At 31.9% G+C, this 20,662-nt stretch overlaps 2 protein-coding genes and 1 long non-coding RNA gene across 3 annotated transcripts in view; 2 read left to right on the top strand and 1 right to left on the bottom strand.

The window, feature by feature from the left end:
* The window catches only part of LOC132721445 (craniofacial development protein 1-like), a 29,597-nt gene extending 14,038 nt beyond the window's left edge, over nt 1-15,559 (bottom strand). The window contains exon 1 of the mRNA XM_060705752.1: nt 15,399-15,559. Within this exon, the coding sequence (XP_060561735.1) occupies nt 15,399-15,453 (55 nt within the window). The 5' untranslated portion in view covers nt 15,454-15,559. The remainder of the gene's footprint in view (nt 1-15,398) is intronic.
* Nucleotides 79-11,966, top strand: LOC132721446 (uncharacterized). Its single transcript, XR_009624461.1, has 6 exons — nt 79-402; nt 634-690; nt 1,142-1,209; nt 2,810-2,986; nt 3,710-3,838; nt 10,839-11,966. It is a non-coding gene; the product is annotated as an uncharacterized LOC132721446 (long non-coding RNA).
* Nucleotides 15,560-18,696: 3,137 nt separating the features above from the next.
* The window catches only part of LOC132721443 (uncharacterized), a 34,937-nt gene continuing 32,971 nt past the window's right edge, over nt 18,697-20,662 (top strand). Inside the window, exons 1-2 of the mRNA XM_060705750.1 lie at nt 18,697-18,932; nt 19,940-20,146. Of these exons, the coding sequence (XP_060561733.1) occupies nt 19,970-20,146 (177 nt within the window). The 5' untranslated portion in view covers nt 18,697-18,932; nt 19,940-19,969. The remainder of the gene's footprint in view (nt 18,933-19,939; nt 20,147-20,662) is intronic.

Genomic DNA, 20,662 nt, shown 5'->3' with positions numbered 1-20,662 from the left:
TTCTACCAGACGACCTGATATGAGATGACAACGATATGCTAACGCGCAGTATTTATAGTACCCTGTGACGTCATCACATTAATATTCAAAATGGCCGGACCAGTGGCAAATTCAGAAATGTGACCAAATATTAAGCAAGATTACATGAAAATAAACGTATGTCAGCATTTAAGAATAGATAATAAACATTTATATATACAAATGGCATCTGAAAATCATAATAATATAAGATAAAAGCAGTTACATAGAAAGTAATCATCAAAACAATGCGATGGTTCGTACTCAGAAATATTCGTACTCAAAGTCGGAAAATAAATAAAAGTAATAAAGAACATTGATAAAATAGCCTGAGCATCACATTACCCCCACCTCTCAGGAATCGGTCCCCGATTAAGAAGTGTGGTAAGTTAATTTTTTACATATTTTTTTTAAGTTATTTAAAGGTACAAACATTGAATACTTATTATCATTATGCTTAATTGTCTTAATTGGTTACTGAAATACATGTAAATAATTAACAACAACAATTAATTAAGAGTTATGTTGTTCACTTGTAGATATAATCTTTTTATAACAATTTAACAATTCAAAATAACAATTTATTTACAATTAACAATAGGAAGTCTCTTTTAGGTTACAAGTATGACAGCAATTATGACTGTAGAACCAGTGCAGATGTCTATAAAAGATGTAAGTATACAGCCTTTAAATAATTGTTTTGTGTCAATGATTTAAAAATATCACTTTTACTTAACATGCGAATAGACTTCCATAACATATGAAACACAACTAAATAATAATAATTTTAAACATGTCTAAAAGTAAAACCTTATAACATTGTTTCATAATAGTACATGTATATTCCACCAAGATAATAATTAAAATGTCTTTACATATTTCTTAATATAAGAAAATTTGTAAGTCTCATCTGTTAAAATAAGCAATTATGTCACTTATAATGCACTAAGTGTTCATAAATTTTAATATTTAGTAACATTGCATTACAAAGTATAATGTCAAATGTTATATTAATAACACTAAATGTATACATGTATAGTTAATATAGATGTATTCTATTGCGTCAATTTATTTTACACAAAAACTTAATGTTCATTGTATTATTTTATTTTTTTTTTTAAAGTATTTCAGACACACTGAACTGGGCATGGCACAAAATCCTGTAGAATAATCACAAAATATGTATATTACGTAAGTATGAGTTTGTCTCACAAATAAAGTTAAGATAATTAATTCTTACGAAATTGATAACAGATTTCTTAATAAAATTTATGGCAAAATGTTTACTTTGAAATATTTGTTAACACTAAATTTAGCTGGAAACATTAAATGTGTATTTGTATAAAGTTTAATTAATCTTTTAAAGTCCACTGAAGATATCTGTAATACTGTCTTTAGTTTGTTCATCAGGCTGGTATTCTGTTTATCGGTAAATTCCTTTTGTCATATGTATTTCTTTTTTCTAAAAATTCCTTTTATCTTTCAATAATTATTTTCTAAATATTCCTTTGATTCTGTCTATATTTGACATTATAGGACTTTATTTATTCTTGTTTAAACATTTTCTTTTAAACTTATCCTTTTGTCACTGCACTGTTTTTCCAGCTTTGGGAGGTTGAAATATTTCGCCTCGAGTTGTAATGCAGCCAAACTTCCTCTGTCTGATGGTAAAAGATCTCTTGACAGGTTCATCACTCCTTGTTGACGGTATCTTAAATGATTTAAGACATATGGGAATAGTTCACTGTCCCTGTCAATGAACAATCATCTTTATTTATCACTACTTTGTCCATTATGCCTTTCACGTGGTATTTAAGTTGAAAATTTTCGTCTCTCCTACATTCAGTGTAACTATTTCCATCTTTAGTTTTTTCTTCTGTTTTCTTACTATGTCTTTCATCCTTGTCCTTTGCGTGTAGTCTCTTTTCTTCTACCCTTCCCTTTTCTTCCTTTTCTTTCTCTGCTTCCATGTTTCTCTTTTCTTTCTCAAGTCTAACTTCCTTCTCTTTTCTCTTTTTCTCCTCTGCTTCTTTTGTTTCTTTCTCTTTTCTTTCTTTCTCAAGTCTAAGTTCCCCCTCTTTTCTCTTTTTCTCCTCTGCTTCTTTTGTTTCTTTCTCTTTTCTTTCTTTCTCAAGTCTAATTTCCTCCTCTTTTCTCTTTTTCTCCTCTGCTTCTTTTGTTTCTTTCTCTTTTCTTTCTTTCTCAAGTTTAAGTTCCTCCTCTTTTCTCTTTTTCTCCTCTGCTTCTTTTCCTAAGCTTGCTTCATCTTCTTTTATTTCCCTTTCAATTCTGAGCCTCTCCTCTCTTTCTTGTCTCTCCTTTACCTCTGCTATCTCTCGCCTTTCTTTCTCTTTTCTAAATTTTTCCTGTTTCTCTTTTCTTTCATTTTCAATTCTTATTCTTTCCTCACCTTCTTTTCTTAATTTCTCTTCGTAACAAGGTTCCACAATTTGAAAGTCCTCCTCCAGATCAAGTAGATCCCTAACAGCAGTTACCGTTTCATCTTCTCTTGAGCTGGTACTACTTGATCTGGATGTGTCTGATGATTCAGAGCTACTGGAGCTAGAACTTTCCCTTCTTTTTTTCGTACATCTATTTTCTCTGCTTTGCGGCCTTCCCCTCTTTCTGTCGAATAATACCGGTCTTGTCTGTTTCCTTATCATATTATACCCTTGCCTTTTGTCTATTATCAAATCAGGAATTGTTAGTTTAAATCTTTCCATTATGTCATCAGCTTCTTTCACCTGTAGCCTGGACAAACCTAATATAATTTTCCTTTTTGTCGTGACAGGTATTTGCTTGCGGTGTGTTTCTATGATAGACCTTGCAACAGAATCGACACTTCCATGTCACACCAGAGTGCTGTTCTAGAATATGACTGTAACATCTGCTTCGGGTTGTAAAGGAGATATCTCCACAAATCTTACATTCAAAGGGTTTCTGAAGATAGACAAAATAAGTTTCCTAAGTATAAACTTCATTATCTTTATATTTATCCATTAATACACTTCGTGAATTTATATTTATCCATTTATACATTTCGTGAATGTACAATAATTACTTTTCAACAAGTTATGAAAGTAATTTCTTATCAAGTATTATTTATCATATCATGTATATAATAACATCATTATATAATCTTTTCATTTATAATAATCCATTGGTAAAGAATCATATAAAATTATCTTTTCAATTTAAATAAGACATTATCAACTGAATATGATATATCTCTATACAATGTAGCAAAAATTAGCAACAACAACAACAGAACAGTAACAATAAAACTAACGCAACAACAAACAGTCTATACTGTTGTGAATTATAGGTGTGCTATTTACACCTATTTGTTTAATTAATGTATGCTTTAAGCTTATCATGATGAACAACTCTAGGTCGTTCTCTCTGACTACCCTTTATTCGATATAAAATGTTGCTAACTTTTTTCAATTATTTGATATGGACCTTTCCACGGTCTGTTAATTTTCCACTTCTACCAAACTTTTCTCTGTGGGTTATAATACCAAACAGAATCACCTACTACATAAGAAGTTTGATTAGCATTTAAATCATAATTTCTTTTCATAGCATCACTTGAAATTTTTAATTTCTTTCTAGCAAAAAGAATGAATTTGATAAAGTTTTTCCTCTAATTTTCTTACATAATCACTGGCATACCTGTTTTCTTTTTCAGGATTGTCTACAAGAGGAGCTCCTATCAGTAGGTCAATTGGTAACCTCATCTGAGTTCCAAACATCATAGAGAATGGTGTGACACCAGTAGATTGATGTACAGCAGTGTGATGTGCCATCATGCAGAAAGGTACATACTTGTCCCAATCATCACCATTTTCAGAAACAAATGCCGTTAACATATTTAGGACACTTTTATTAGTTCTTTCTACAAAACCAGCCCCTTGAGGTCTAAAAGGTGTATTTCTTGTCTTTTTAATGTCAAACAGTTGACAGAGTTCTTTAAAAAGATTAGACTCAAACTGTGGACCTTGGTCTGTATGTATACTTAAAGGTATTCCAAATCTTTGAAAAATATTTGATATCAGTGCATCAGCTACAACTTGAGTTTCTATATTTGGTAATGGGATTGCTTCAGCCCATTTAGAGAAATAATCAGTTACTACCATTAAATATGAATTATTTCTTTCTGTTTTCCCTAAAGGACCTACAAAGTCTACCCCAATTCTTTCCCATCTTTCTCCGGTGACAAATTGTTTCATATACGCTTTTTGTTTCTGACGAGTCGGTTTTCTGGACTCGCACACAGTGCATTTTCTAATCCAGTCTTCAATATCTTTTCGTAAGCTATACCAGAAAAACCTTTGTCTAACCCTAAATATTGTTTTCTTCACACCTAAATGAGCTGATGTTGTTGAATTATGCATTTGTGTTAATACCTGTTTAATAAGGACTTTAGGAAGAATAATCTGATATTCTACTGAGTTATCTATGTCACTAACCCATTTTCTGTAAAGGATATCTTCTTTAATTATCAATGATTCCCACCTATACCAATAATACTTATATTCGGCATTATATTTAGATACCATATTCCAATTTGGTTTGTTTCCAGACAACACCCATTCGGACACTTGACCAATTACTGAATCTTCTCTTTGCAACTTGGCTAAGAGCTCTAAATTTAATTCATTAATATCAATGTCACTGTTGTCTTCAGAATTTTGTGTATGTTTGACTTCATTATCTGATTGTTTGGTGCTTGTTGATGGTTTATTTAGGTTTGTGTGTGAGCTATCCTTATTTTTGTTCAAGCAGACATTACTATCTTTATTGGACGGACCTGGTAAACATTCATGTGAAGTGTTACTGTCAGACTTGGCAGACCTGACCCCTATAGTTAACATTTCACTACTTTGACCTTGAGACTTGACAGGTTCTTTGCATCCTGTCCTATTAATTTCATTTTCAGTCAGCGAAGGTTTTCCATAATCTATTGTTGCGCCAGACATTGTTTGACTGACCACCATGCAACAATTCTTGGAAGCCTTATCTTGACAATTGAACTTACTATTATTTAGTATAGTAACTAAATCTGCACTTTTATCTCTGTCGGTACAGACATTAACACAAAAAGTTTTACATATATCCCTACTTGTCACATTTAGTAAAATAAGACAAAAAGCAACTGTAATAGAAATTGGAATTTGGGTAACTACCACTATTATTAAGATAAGACTTAATATTAACTTTTCAGTTGTGACTCTACTTTGATTATAATTAGTATTTACTGAGCTTTCACTAGCACTCGGTTTGTTTTCAAAGACAGGACAAACAGAAACATTTTCTGTACATAACACCTTTTTGTTAATTTGAACATGTTTATCTTCAATACGTTCACAATATGAACAACTTTTGTCATAACAGGGACGACGACTTAATGCGTCAGCATTACCATGTATTTTACCTGGTCTATGCTTTATTTCATAGTCATAATTTTCTAAAATGCTTACCCAACGACATAACTGACCCTCTAGTTGTTTAAAATTGGTAAGCCATCTTAGACTCGCATGATCTGTACGAATAGTGAATTTTCTTTTCCGTATAAATAATGATGGAAATGTTTATAACCGCAGTAACGACAGCCAGTAATTCTCTGCGTGTCACGCAAGTAGTTACGCTCGGATCTTGAGAAGCACTTAGAAAAATACGCGATTACTTTTTCTTCTCCGTCTTGTACTTGATGGAGCACCGCTCCCATACTTGAATTACTCGCGTCCGTATCAAGTATGAAATAATCATTTTGGGTAGGGAAAGCTAGTATAGGACTTGTTATCAAAGCTGTTTTCAAAGCTTGAAATGCATTTTCACATTCTATTGTCCATTCAAATCTCTTATCTTTTTCTGCTAAAGTATGTAAGGGTTTTGCTATGTTCGAAAATTGATAAATGTACTTTCGGTAAAATGAAACAAGTCCCAGGAAACTCTTAAACATCTCTAACATTTCTTGGTGTGGGCCATTCTTTAACACTTTGAACTTTTTCTGGACATGTGGAGGTCCCTTCTTCACTTACAACATGACCCAAAAATGTTACCTGCTTTTGAAAGAAATGGCATTTTCTAGGATTTAATTTTAAGTTTGCTTGCTTTAATCTCTGTAAAGCTTCTTCAAGGTGTTTTAAAGTATCTTCAAAAAGTCTTTGCAAATAAAATTATATCGTCTAGATACAAAACTAAAGTTTTCCAAATAAGACCCTTAAAAACCATTTGTACTAGTCGTGTGAATACACTTGGACTATTAGACAAACCAAATGCTAACTTTTTAAACTGCCATTGTTGACCACCTTGAAGACTAAAAGCTGTTTTCGGTCTACTCTCTTTATCAATGTCTACTTGCCAAAAACCTTTTGACAAGTCACAAGTACAAAACCATTTAGAACCTGATAAAGCGTCAAGATTATCTTCAATTCTTGGCAAGGGTTGGTATTCTTTTATTGTAACTTCATTCAATTTGCGAAAGTCACAACAGAAACGAACAGACTTGTCAGGTTTTGTAACCATAATGATAGGTGATAACCAGGGTGAGCAAGCTGGTTCGATTATCCCATCTTCAACCATTTTCTTTATTTCATTTTCAGCCACCTCTCTTTTTGCTAGAGGTATTCTGTAAGGATAGGTTTTGATAGGGGTACTGTTTCCAGTATCTATATGGTGTTCTACTAACGTTGTGTGACCTATATCTCTATCATTTTTAGAGAATACATCTTGATATCTTACTAAAATTTGCCTAAATTTAGCTTTTTCCTCACTATTTAAATGAATAGAGGACCTTTCAAAAAGATCATTTAAATGTAATGGTATTTCAGTATTGTTTGGACTTGCAACATGCTCTTTGCTACTGCATACACTGAATTTATTAGGTGAACTGTTCTCATTCACTGTCACAGACTCTAAATTACCCACAACTGTATTTTTATAAATTCTGCAAGGTTCTGAATTGAAATTAGCAATTCTAATAGGAAAATTACCTGTATTAGGATCTACTAAAGTTTTGGCTACCAGTAAACCAGATTTTTCTACAAAATTTGTATTGCCCTCTATTATAGCTGAACTATTCTTGTCTACTGCATCTAAAGGTTTACCCTCTAAAATTATTTCAGTTTCTGGAGGTATTTCTATTGTCTCAGCTACAACTATTCTACAACATGTGTTTTCATTATCCTTTTGGTGCATATAACATGGTATCTTATCCCCTTTTAAGGTTATATACTTTTTACTGAATATTATGTCACACTGATTTTGTAATAGAAAATCTACACCAAGTATACCACCTTGCTGTATTTCAGCAATTAAAAATGTATGTACAATACTATGTCTACCTTTTTTATAGCAATTTCTGTTTTTCCAAAAAATGGAGTTGACTCCCCTGTTACCGATATAAGTGAAGTTTGAACAGGATATATTACAGGTCTTTCTGAATATGGAAGCCTTTCTATTGTCTCTTTATTTAAAATGCTTACATTAGCCCCACTATCTACTAACATTGACACATGGTTACCATATAAAAATGCTGACAAAAAGTAACCATGATCTGATCCTAAATTATTTAATGCAATCTGGGACCTGCATTTCTTGTCAAGTTGTGGCCCCTCCAACTTGGCATTTGTTCGTTTCCCTGATTAAAATTTTGATTTCTTCTATTATCATACCCTGATTTTGGTTGGTTTTCATTAGATCTAGCATTATACCCAGGGCTCATCCGGAAGGGCGATTCAGGCGATAACTTCGCCGTGTATATTCCAATTTCGCTCTCCCGATTGATCAAAGAGAAGTCAACATCGCCGATAAATTCTTAATTCCCAAATATTAATTACTCAGCGATGTAAAGAGCAGAGATTGTATCCGCCCATATGACGACCGCTAATTATCATTATCCAATCAGAGCGTCGCTTTATACTACCCTTCTACCTGTAAGCAAAGCGATAGACCGCCTACTCTAAACAGTAAATAATGAGAGCATCGGCCCGAAACTGTATAATTGTGTGATAGTTACGGGATTTGGCGATTGTTTTTTCCCGATTATCTATACACGTGCAATCTTCCCTAATTGATATACACGATGCACTTCGATGGTGGGTTTTTAACCCGAGAAAAGGCGATGTGCAATGGATTTTTCACGGCTATCACAAAACTGTTAGTCAATTAAAAATAATCAATTTCATTAATGATCAGCGACAGGATTAAAAACTTAATCATAGTTTTGAATGATTTCAGTCTGTTAACATCATTTTTTACTGTAAAAGTGTTATGTCGCATACGTCATGGCTACAAGGCGAAATGCCGAAACCGAGCAACTTAAGAAAGTTACTGATTCTGATAGTTACACCTACGCGAAAATTTAAGAAAGCCAATTCGCAAAAACCTTGCGATTGGTATGTTGTAGACAGTGGGGGTGTTTGGCATTGTTCTCTTTGTAGAAATGCCAAATTTGACACAGTTTACGCACGTGGACACGACATCCGGGCTAAACTACATATGGTCGTATATCATGTAACGTATATAACAACAAAATTTGTCAGGAAAGAAGTGTTCTTTTTGTTTCAATATATATATTTGTTGTAATGTCGTAAATATGACGCTCAGATTAAGATTTATCAATATTGTAAATTTTAAAAAGCATTATTTATAAAGATATTACCGAATTTAACATTTCATGAAATTAAAGGGAGGTAATTAGAAATTAATTTTCTACAATTTCTCGGTCAAATTTTTCAATAAGAAATAAATGAATGTAATTTTAGTGATCAAATATAATGTGCACAAATGTTTGCAGTACATATTTCACATATTATTTGATGTTTGAAAATTGTTTTATAAGCATAATTATATGCATATAAATGTGACATTACAACAATGAGGAATTTGAAAGAAATTTCTGTCACCAGAACAGAATAGAACAGATATTATTAATCAATATCCAATGTGACCTCATCTTCTATTAAAAGTGAGGAAAGTAAAAAATATAAAATTGATTTTATCATCATATCTTTTTCTTACACATTATTATCAACAAATCTACATGAAAATATATAAACACATATTTAGAGAAAGCTTATAAATAGCTGATCAATAGATATCAAAAATAATTTTTTTTATTCATATTTGCAGCTCAAAAACATTTAAATGCCATTGCCAGATCTACTATTAATTAATACTACTATTAATTAATCTACTATTAATCAATAAACTGGAGAAATATTATATGTGATGTTAATTGTGTTTATTTTATAATTAAAGGATGTATAGCCATGCATGTTAATGCATACACATTGGGTTGTTTCCATTCTCCCTAATTTTCGCGAGGAAGTCACTTCTCCCTAAAATTTCCCCCCAGGATGAGCCCTGATACCTGGTATTTCTATTTTCATGATAATTTCTAAATTGATTGAAATTTTGTCTTGTTTGCTGTCTATTATTTTCAGGTCTAAATTCCTGAGCTTGATATGGTCTGTTAAATGTAGGTTTAGACATGTTGGGTTTAGGTCTGTAAGGGTTGCTATGAGAACTATTTTGTGAGGATATAGAATTTGTAGGTTTTTCAGTACTTTCCTGTACACTGCCTATAAGTCTACTTCTCTGTCTGTCAGCAAGCCTATGAGCTTCCATCCTGACAGCTATTTGTTCGGCCTCAGATATACTTTTTGGGCTAACTTCTCGTAATCTTAGTCTAATATCAGACTCATTCAGGGCATCTATAAAACTATCTAAAGCTAAAGCATCTACAACGTCTGGGTTTGCGGTCGGATATGCTTTTCTTGTCAATTTACGTATTGATTGGGCCAATTCAGGAATGGACTCTCCCTTTAACCTTATTCTAGTTTTTAGTTGAGTACGGAATACTTCGGCCTTGTTTTCAGAACCAAATCTGCTCTTTAGTTTTAAAATTAAACTTGAGAAATCTCTTCTTTCAGTTTCAGACAATTCTGTTAACAGAGATCTAGCAGTACCTGTCAATGTACTAGCCAAATATAAGGACTTTTCAACATATGTCCACCCATTAATTTCAGAAGTTATTTCGAACTGTGTGAGAAAATCATGTAGATCTTCTTCTCCACTAAAATTCTGTGGTTTCATTTTCAAACCATGTCTCTTGTCATGAGATATCACATTATCAGCAGAGCTTTCATTGAAATTTTGACCTATATGATTATTACTAATATTACTTGGTCTTGATGGTGTTATATGAACAGGAATTTGAGGATTAACATTATGCTCAAAATGTACATTGTTTCTATAATGATTGAAACTGACCTCATTATCAGGATGTTCTAATTCAGACAACCGTGATCTAACAGATAAAATATCATTTTCTACAGTACCTAGTTTATTTTGTATTTTACTAGTAACATTTTCTAAAGTAAGGCTTAAAGTGCCTATTTCTTTTACTAAATTTGAAATTTGACTTCCCATAAAATTCTCAAGACTATCAATTCTAGAACTAGAATCATATTGTTTTTCATTAAATACATTTTCGGAAGAGCTTTGATCGCCTTCACTATAATCACTGTTATCCAAAGATTCAGTGTTTTTCGGATTCACAACAGAATAGCTATGATCAATATCTGATTCAGCCATTTTGTAACTATTACTAAGTAAATTATATAATTTTATCAAGGAAACAATTTAACTCACAACCTGGAAATATTTATATATATATACTATATATTTCTTACTTATCATAAAGACTTATAATATAAGTTCATAATTCTGTACTAATGTACCAATAAAAATTTTGTCACCATTACTTGTCATAAGTATGTGTCAACTTATTATATCATTATCTTTTCCAGGTTGTCAACATAACATCAACAGCTTACCTTCCAGTGTAGAGAAAACAGAACAGAAAACTGTCAACATAAACAACACAAATCTTATCCCAAATATTTAACTTTTCTTTAAATTGTCTAGCCAATTGTCAGGAGTATTCAACTTTTCAAATTGAAAACTTGTTTTTTCAATTATGTGTAATACTAACTAAATTCTATAAAAAATAATATCCTTGTTCTTATCTATATTTTCATATTCAATTTATCTAAAACATTTGTGTTAACCATGATCTTGTTAGACCTTGTAGATCCCACTTCTGACACCAGATGTGGTGCCCAGACCCCTGCTTAGTGTTTCCAGGGCAGTCTGCAGCCTCACATTAACCCAGGGTTCGTTTTACACGGCCCAAGTACCAAATTATAAATGACACATAAGACATTTTGTAACTTAAAACTCTTTTAATTAAAATATTATATAGATCAATTTATTTACATATACATAGTCATGGATGCCTAGAGTCTCTTATTATTATTCCTATGGATGACCAGATTTCAGTAAACAAGTACCAGGTTTGGTAAAATATAATGAGATACCAGATCTGGTAGTTACCAGATTGGGTACTATACCGGATTGGGTATTATACCAGATTTGGTATGAACCATTTCTGGAACAACCGTTCTCTACACTGGCAAAGTAATTATAACTGTTTAACAATAACAACAAGTGAATTTCACCTGTATCCGATCCATTTTCGGTTATTTATTCGTCTACAATTATCTACTCAATAGAGTACTTTTCTACCAGACGACCTGATATGAGATGACAACGATATGCTAACGCGCAGTATTTATAGTACCCTGTGACGTCATCACATTAATATTCAAAATGGCCGACCAGTGGCAAATTCAGAAATGTGACCAAATATTAAGCAAGATTACATGAAAATAAACGTATGTCAGCATTTAAGAATAGATAATAAACATTTATATATACAAATGGCATCTGAAAATCATAATAATATAAGATAAAAGCAGTTACATAGAAAGTAATCATCAAAACAATGCGATGGTTCGTACTCAGAAATATTCGTACTCAAAGTCGGAAAATAAATAAAAGTAATAAAGAACATTGATAAAATAGCCTGAGCATCACAATATTACTATTTTTCTATCATTATTTTGCCATTTAAGGTGAAAAAACTTGATGTGTTTGAAAATAATCAGTGTTCCCTTAATATCTTTTGCAAATTATTCAAAAAAATAAATTGTTTATGAAGAAAATCAATAACATTAAAAAAGTTGTAGCGGCATCTTCCATAATAAATAAGAGATATTTTCTTCGTAAACTAATGTATTTACTTTATTTTTGTATGGAATTATTCATACAATGATATTTAATTATTTTCTTACAATTAATAACTGCTTTATTTCACTTTAATCTAAAAACATACAATTCGTTATTACAATCCATTAGATGAATTCCCCAAATCTATGTACTGAAAGTACCGAAAAACGGCGTTTAGCGGTTTTCTAATTTGTGAATTCAAAATCGACAAAAAAGGTAAATTTTTCTACTTTGTGATCAAAGGTCATTCCTTTTTACTTTGGAACTACTTCAATCTGAGGCATAAATATGCCAATAATAAGTGTTAAATCCCTTCGAAAGAAAATCTTGTAGGCCTAAAACATGCCTTGTTTGAAATCCGGTCAACTCGTCCTGTGGTCAACTCGTCCCGTGGTCAACTCGACACCTTTTTGGTCAACTTGTCCCCTATTTTTGGTCAACTCGTCCCTAATATGGTCAACTCATCCCCTACTTTTGATCAACTTGTCACTATTATGTTATAAATCAATGTCTTTGAATAGTTCTTTTATGTACTAAAATCTTAATAATTTAAAGTTTGAACTTTCTATTCTATACTTTTAGAAGATTATAAACAATAGGCCTAATGTTCATCTTCGTTATTCTCGTTATTTTTCGGATAGGGCTACCTTTCTGGTCACAATATTTATAACCATATTAAATCAGATATATAAATAATTCAGAGCAACAGATAAGCTTTAAAAGTGAATTGGGTATTACTCCATCATTTCCTTTGGAATTGGGTATTGGCTCCATTTAATTGGGTATTCAAAAACTCGATACCCTTCGATTTCAAGATCTATTGGGTATTCAATTATGAAGATATGAATTTTATGGTTTCAATACCAATAAGATTAAATTTAGATATCCTAACTGTTTTAAAAAGAAGCAATTTACTAGAACTTTTCACAATTGTTTTATTTTTTATATAAAATGCTTATGTTATATTCCATAATATTTTTAACAAGTTCGTTTTCTGACTGATTTTTGATTATTTGCGACTGTTTTGTTTCAAATCATTTTCCCTTTTGTACGACGCCATATTGCTTTTCAAAGCGTCTATTGATATAGCTGGGACCTACTTATTGACAGTCTCCGCAAAATCGACGGTCTCTGCCGGTCTGTAAAGACCGTCAACCTGAGTAGACAAATCGACGGTCTCATGCTTAGTCGGTCTTTGGAGACCGGGGACCGTCGAAGACCGGAGACCGTTGATTAGTTGGCATTGATTCGGGAATATTCGGATATCATGCATATCGATATAATTTGTCCAAAACAACGAGTGTACGACGGATTAATTTTGCGGTGATGAAAATGACAATACGCACGGGTTTTTAAGACAATTGCGTATTTTAATTTTTTTAATGGGTTTTGATACGCATTCTTAAAAAATCAATTGCGTATTTTATAAAATTAATTGCGTAAATACGCAAATACGCACCTTATCTGTTGCTCTGATAATTAAATTTATTTTCTTTCATTTAAAGACATGATACAAGTAAATGTTATTCTCTATTCTCTGTTGACGAAAATATCCCAAAACAGCTGATTTTTATGAAAATAATATTCATATTCGGTACTCCTGTTCTTCTTCGCAAACATGAGTTCATATTTGGAATTTAAACATACCATACGAAAAGCGTAAAAAATGTCCAATTCCATAATTTTATATAAAGTTTTTTAGAAGGCTATATTAATTTATGAAATATATCAAAAACAATGATAATACGCAGAAAGTCTGAGCAGGGCCGAAGGCCCAATCGAGGGCTGTAAGGCTCATAGATAACATGTATGACGCGTATCAATTCAAATGAAATCAAATTAAAAGTAAATGAAAATTAAAAAAAATATATATCCTATACCTAATGAGCTGTGAAAAAATCCTTAGTCAACTGGGCGCCGCCGTTTTGAAATCCTTTTGAGATAAATATTAAGGGTGTAACGGTTTACCTGTATACCGATATATAGCAATATGAAAAAATGAATTTCTTACTGCGGTACGATTTTTGGAAAACCAGTATTTTATAAAAATCATAATTTTCAATTAATTGCCTTCTAATTTCGTAAAAATCTTTAACTGACGAATTATATTAGTGCCAACGTAAGATAAAAATATTCGACAACTTAAAAGTCAATTTGCAGCCGCATAATTAACATAAGCGGCCCAGATGTGAAAGGTCACGGGCCACTAGTTTTGTTTATCAAATTGTGTGACACTTTACTTTATATTCAGTATTCCTTACATTTTTATTAAGTTTCTACTAAGTATATACATATAATAATAATATATAATGTTACTCCATCTTTACAACAAAACATATACACTACAGTACGTACTGCAATATATTGCAATACGCTTTGGCAAAATGGCAATCTATTGCAATACAGTTTTTGCCTTATTGTTACACCCCTACTAAATATAGATATCAGAGCGCTTTTAATGAGCATCTACATAATTCAGACTATTGCTAGCAGACGCTTGCTAAATAACACTTCCGGTGAAAGAATGATGTACAAAATCAGCAAATAAACATGCATTTCATTGATAAATACAATAGTAACCATTATAAATATAGAAGTTACTTTAACATATCCTTTTTGATAAATTTGCACATTAAAAAAATAATGTGAAAACAACAACTGTGATAAGAGATTAACAAAGGCCGACCATGCGCAGTTGCCCCCCTTTACATTCGGAGATTTTTGGAATATTCCAACCGCTCCGATGATAGGTTGAACACCACCAATTTATTCAATTTGTTTATGGTACAAAATACCTGCAAGATTAGATTTAGAAAGATCTGGTTTACATGTACACTAAACTTGTTATGCTAAAATCATAATTCATAAGAGCTTTCCACGCCATATATAGCACCTAATTTCATATTAAAATATAGGGGACTAGTTGTCCACGGGACTAGATGACCAAAAAGGTGACGAGTTGACTGAATCCCTTGTTTTTTGGTAAGACATAGCTTTGCATGCAAGAAAAATATCACATTTTCAAAGCAATTTCTTATTGGAATGGAAGGATTAATATCTGATGGGAATGAGAGATTAATTAATAAGCAAAATAAAAAATATTGGCTATCAATACTTCCATGTGATTCAATATTAATCATTCAGCAATAAATTTGTCCGAAAAGTAAATTTATCCGAAAATCCCAAAGTTTGTAAATGCCCAAATAAATGTCCGAAAAACAAGTCAATTTATATATTACCAGATGGAACATAATCTTCATCTTCAGATGAATCATAATCTTCTTCGTCAGACATGTTTATTACTTATATTCTTTGATACTTTAAAACTAAAAAAAAAACAGAATCTGTGAGAAACCGGAAGAAGAATTCTTATAAATGGTAGCATACTTGATTAAAAAGAACAAGTTCCGCATCTGGCTCGGTCAGAAAAAAAATCTCCAGGAGTATCGATTCAAAAATACCTACGATAACATTAATTAGAACCTACCATCCCAATGGTACTGGTCAATACCAAAATACCAATGATACAATTAATAACCATTTAATTATACCACTTTTTTAAAAAATATTTCCCAACTTATTTGTTGATGTGCCTTTTGTGTCATTGGCAAGATAATAACAATATGTACCAATTGTGAACCCATGGCACTATCAGCCAATTGATGTTGATCTTAAATTTGCTCCTTTTTATGCCCCCGCCATGTAATGGCCGGGGCATATAGTGTTACCCTGTTCCGTCCTTCCGTCCTTCCGTCATTCCGTCCTTCCGTCATTCCGTCATTCCGTCATTCTGTCATTCCGTCATCATCAGTTTCCGTTCATTATCTTAGTAACGGTTGCACATATTCAACTCAAATTTGACATATGGATATGTCATGACAAAATACAGGTCAAGTTCGAATTTGGTCATGGTTCGATGATTTTTGGCAGAGTTATGCCCCTTTTACTTTGAAAATAATATGAAATTTTCAGTTTCCGTTCATTATCTCCCCAACCGTACAACACATTCAACACAAATTTGACACATGGATATGTCATGAAACAATACAGGTCAAGTTCGAATTTGGTCATGGTTCGATGATTTTTGGTAGAGTTATGCCCCTTTTACTTTGAAAATAATATGAAATTTTCAGTTTCCGTTCATTATCTCCCCAACGGTACAACATTTTCAACTCAAATTTGACATATGGATATGTCATGAGAAAATACAGGTTAAGTTTGAATTTGGTCATGGTTCGATGATTTTGGCAGAGTTATGCTCCTTTTACTTTGAAAATAATATGAAATTTTCAGTTTCTGTTTATTATATCCTCAACAGTACAACACATTCAACTCAAATTTGACATATGGATATGTTTTTAGAATGCCCAGGCCCAGTTCTAATTTGTTCATTGTTCAATGATTTTTGGCAGAGTAATGCCCCTTTCACTTTGAAATTAATATGAAATTTACAGTTTCTGTTCATTATCTACCCAACAGTGTTACATATTCAACTTAAATTTGACATATGAATATGTCAAAGGAATGGGCAGGTCAAGTTGGAATTTGGTCATGGTTCGATGATTTTTTTGGCAGAGTTATGTCCCTTTCACTGAAAATAATATAGATACATCTTAGGAATAAGCAGTTTAAGTTTGAATTTGGTCGTGGTTCAATGATTTTCGACAAACTTATCTTTCTTGAATATTGGAAAAATTTTGAACTTTCAGTTTCAGCACTCATACTTTTGTGGAAATATATGTAGCCATTATTTTGGCTACAAATATGAAATATGCTATTTTCAAAAGGTTAAGACTGAATAATTTCAGTGCCTTGAACATTGTATGGAAATGGTTTGTGTTAACATTGAAAAGTTTTAAGGGCTTTGAACTTAAAATGAAAACAATAATTTGTGCAAACAAATTTGGAACTAAATATTATAACATCTGAAATTTTGGCTGCATGCGGGGGCATCCGTGGCATGATGACACATTTCTAGTTTTCTTAATGATCTGGTTATTTTTGTGATATTTGTATAGTTATTAGTATTTTTTTCCCAAAATAAGTTTGTTTCTTGACACATTTTTAATATTTTGTATCGACCTTTATATGAAGATAAATTGTAATTAAATGTAGAAATCAATCAACAATCATAGCACACCTGCATAATTATGTTAATAACAATTATCACTAGCATCAAAACTGTTTCAATTATTTTAAATTGGTACATTTTTGTTAAAGCGCAATTTTCAGTTTATTAACTTGCAATTTTTGGCTAATAACATTATTTTAACCAAAATAGGATGTTTCACAAAAATAACTTAACGGCCGATTTTACAAGTTCTGAGGCCCATTTGACTAGTTCTGAGGCCCATTTGACTAGTTTTGGGGCCCATTTGACTTTTTAGAAATAGTTGTGTGGCCAATTTGACTAATTTTGAGGCCGAATTGACTAATTTTGGGGCCCATTTGACTTTTTAAAATTGTTGTGTGGCCGATTTGGTTTATACAGAATTTATTTTAGTTCGATTGTGTAGGAAGCTATTAGCTTCGAATCCGTTCCTGGAACCAACCAGTACTGAGCAATGAGTGTAAAGTTTCTTGCTAAAGGAAACAACGACTTGCCCCTGTCAGGGTTTGAACCCATGCGGGTAGCGATCATAAGATTACTAGTCCGATATATATGGGCTTAAAAAAAGAACAAGGCCGAGTGGTTAACGCTTCGGACTATATATATATACTCGTACATGTATACCTTGTGATACTTTGTGATGTTTGGGAAACTTTACTCGTATTAGTCCCCTAACGGACTATCATTCCCCTCGAGTTCCGTTTTCAGTGTCGTCCGCTCCGGTATTGGTCTATTTAATATATATTGTGAATTTTAAATCTCTTCCATTGCCAGTGTTTATCTAATTTAGATTTGAACTCATTTACATTCTTTGATAAAACTATTTCACTGGGAAGTAGGTTCCATTCGTTTACGACTCTATAAGTGAAGGAATTTTGTCTTATTGCCTTTAGTGGTCTTAACTTTTCTAATTTATAAATATGTCCTCGGATTTCATGATTTGTAACAGATAATTTGAATAACTTTTCATAGAAGTGTATGCTATCCACAATGTATTTGGCCTGACCGACAGATCTTAATAAAGTCATGTAAGAGTTTCGTGGATTCCCTTAACGACAATTTCGGGCACATTTCCGGAAAAAAAAAATCATCATTTTACGGTATCAACTGTGAGTTACCTAGTGGCTGCAAGCAGGTTAAATTAATCTTTTGTGATTCAAATTCAAAGACATAGAAACAATACGTACATTATAAAGCTTATTACATTTGATATAAAACATTAATTTTCTCTACAAACCGAAAATACAAATTACGAAGCTGCTGTTAATTGATAGTATTTCAGACTTCATTTTAATGGTTTTGCAAGTGGTCTTCTAAAATCGATTCTGCATCTCGGGCATCTGTTTCAAACGAAATAAACCACCCCCACCCGGATGTTAAATATATACGCAAATTATACACCACCTGGCTTCTAAAGTCACGTGGTTAATTAAGTTTCGTTTCCTGTATATTTATGAACGCGATATTCCGGATAATCATATTATTATAGTGCATTAAACAAATAATCAATGTTTATGAATGATATAAATATATGAATTTTATATATGAATATATGAATAGCATATTACAATATTTGGTGTAAGGTACATTTGGATTTATATTTACGATACCGACACAGGCAAGCTATTGATATTGAAGCAATAACCAATCGACGACGAGCAAGGTTAGCTATCGTTTTTTATGTATTACATTATTTTGTCATGGTTTTAGACAAAGGGACCCGGCACAGTCTTGGGATAGTGTAAAAAAAGTAATTCTAGAAAAAAATTATACTTTATATATAATATATATATTAAATATACAATATATATATATTTTTTAAAAATTACTTTTATACACTATCCCAACACTGTGCTGGGTCCCTGTGGTTTTAGACAGAACTCGCTATATAAGTTATATCCCGGGTATTTAAATTGTGGACATTTTCCGTAGCTTGTCGTTCCATATAAACCATCTTGGCCCATTTTAATGTCAAATTGCTTTTATATGTTTGTTCTATAAACCATACAATCAAGGTCATTTGTTGGACTATTTTAGTTCAAATATGTAAACATGAACTTATTCTCATGTATAAAAAAGATAAGAATGAATTAACTAGTTCCATGAGGGACGCATACTAATTTGAAAAAAAAGCCATTTTTAAATGTGATAAAATATGCAATTTTTCAACACTATGTTTTTTTTTTATATTTATGTAAATCAAAAACTATCTAAATAAACATCCTGGTACTAATAAATTGAGTGTCATGGTGCAGTAATACGTACCTTACCCGAATACACATAAAGTTCTTCACTCAAGCGAAACATATTTCATTTAAACACAGACTGAAGATATTTTGAGTACATTGGTGTAATGGTTATAATTTGTAACAAGTACATTTTAACTTAAAATATATTGATTACTGTGTGTCGTACCTGCATTTTTAATGTTGCATGATAAGATTTTTGTAAAGTATTGATCGAAAGCGTTAAATATGATTTTATCATGTTATGCTTTGTTTGCATATATTTGAATGATATTATGGATTTCGAAGATATATACAAATTGTCAAGTTTTAATTTTAGCAAATCAGCTAGACAACTGTTTTCAAAAATTGCAATAGTTGACATTTTCAAAGACGGATTAAACATTTAAACAAAGGTAAAAAAGCAATATCTAATTACTTTCAGGATTTTCACGACGAATATGTAACATAAGTTATGGCAAAGGAACTGTGTCCAGAAGATGTTGATGATTTAAGCTTAGCAGATGCGGCGGACTGGTTGGATGAAAGAGGTATATCATATGAACTCTTAGAGACACATGAAGAGGTTTTAGATCTGATAAAGGCAACACTTGCTAATGCTGACACTAACACCGGAGAGAAACATATAAATGTAAGTTTAGTGTACAGTAAATTTTACATCACACACATCTTTTGAACTGTATAGAAAAACATATGTAAAGGGAATATGTCTGAGATCTAAGGTATGAAGACAAAAATGAAAATGAAAATTGCAGATTTGGTTTCATTTTGCATGTTTGTGAAATAGGTTGGACGATGTTTAAATTGGGAAAATTCACATAAGATGTGTTATTACCTTGCATAATCCATTAATTTCAAGTTTCTTTATATTTTCTTTTTCAAAAGTTATTGCAGTAAAAGAAACAACAATGAGCTTTAATATTTTCTTAATCACTTAACAGAGAAAAAGTCTTCATGATATATATCACAGTTTCTAATTTAGCAAACATTCCGAAGTCATGTTTTTATTACTTAATTATTAGTCTTATAAATCAATTTCAAATATTAAGTCGTGTTATTATGATTAAGATATACTCTATCGTTGGTATATCCCTTTTCATTTTCGTTTTCATGTTGGTCAGTTGAAACTTTCTTTTTCATAAGGTTT

Source organism: Ruditapes philippinarum, unplaced genomic scaffold (genome assembly GCF_026571515.1).
Source record: "Ruditapes philippinarum isolate M1 unplaced genomic scaffold, ASM2657151v2 ctg1766_1_1_1_1, whole genome shotgun sequence".
Classification (NCBI taxonomy): domain Eukaryota; kingdom Metazoa; phylum Mollusca; class Bivalvia; order Venerida; family Veneridae; genus Ruditapes; species Ruditapes philippinarum.
The sequence above is the reverse complement of the archived record's forward strand: the minus strand, read 5'-3'. Positions and strand labels throughout refer to the sequence as shown.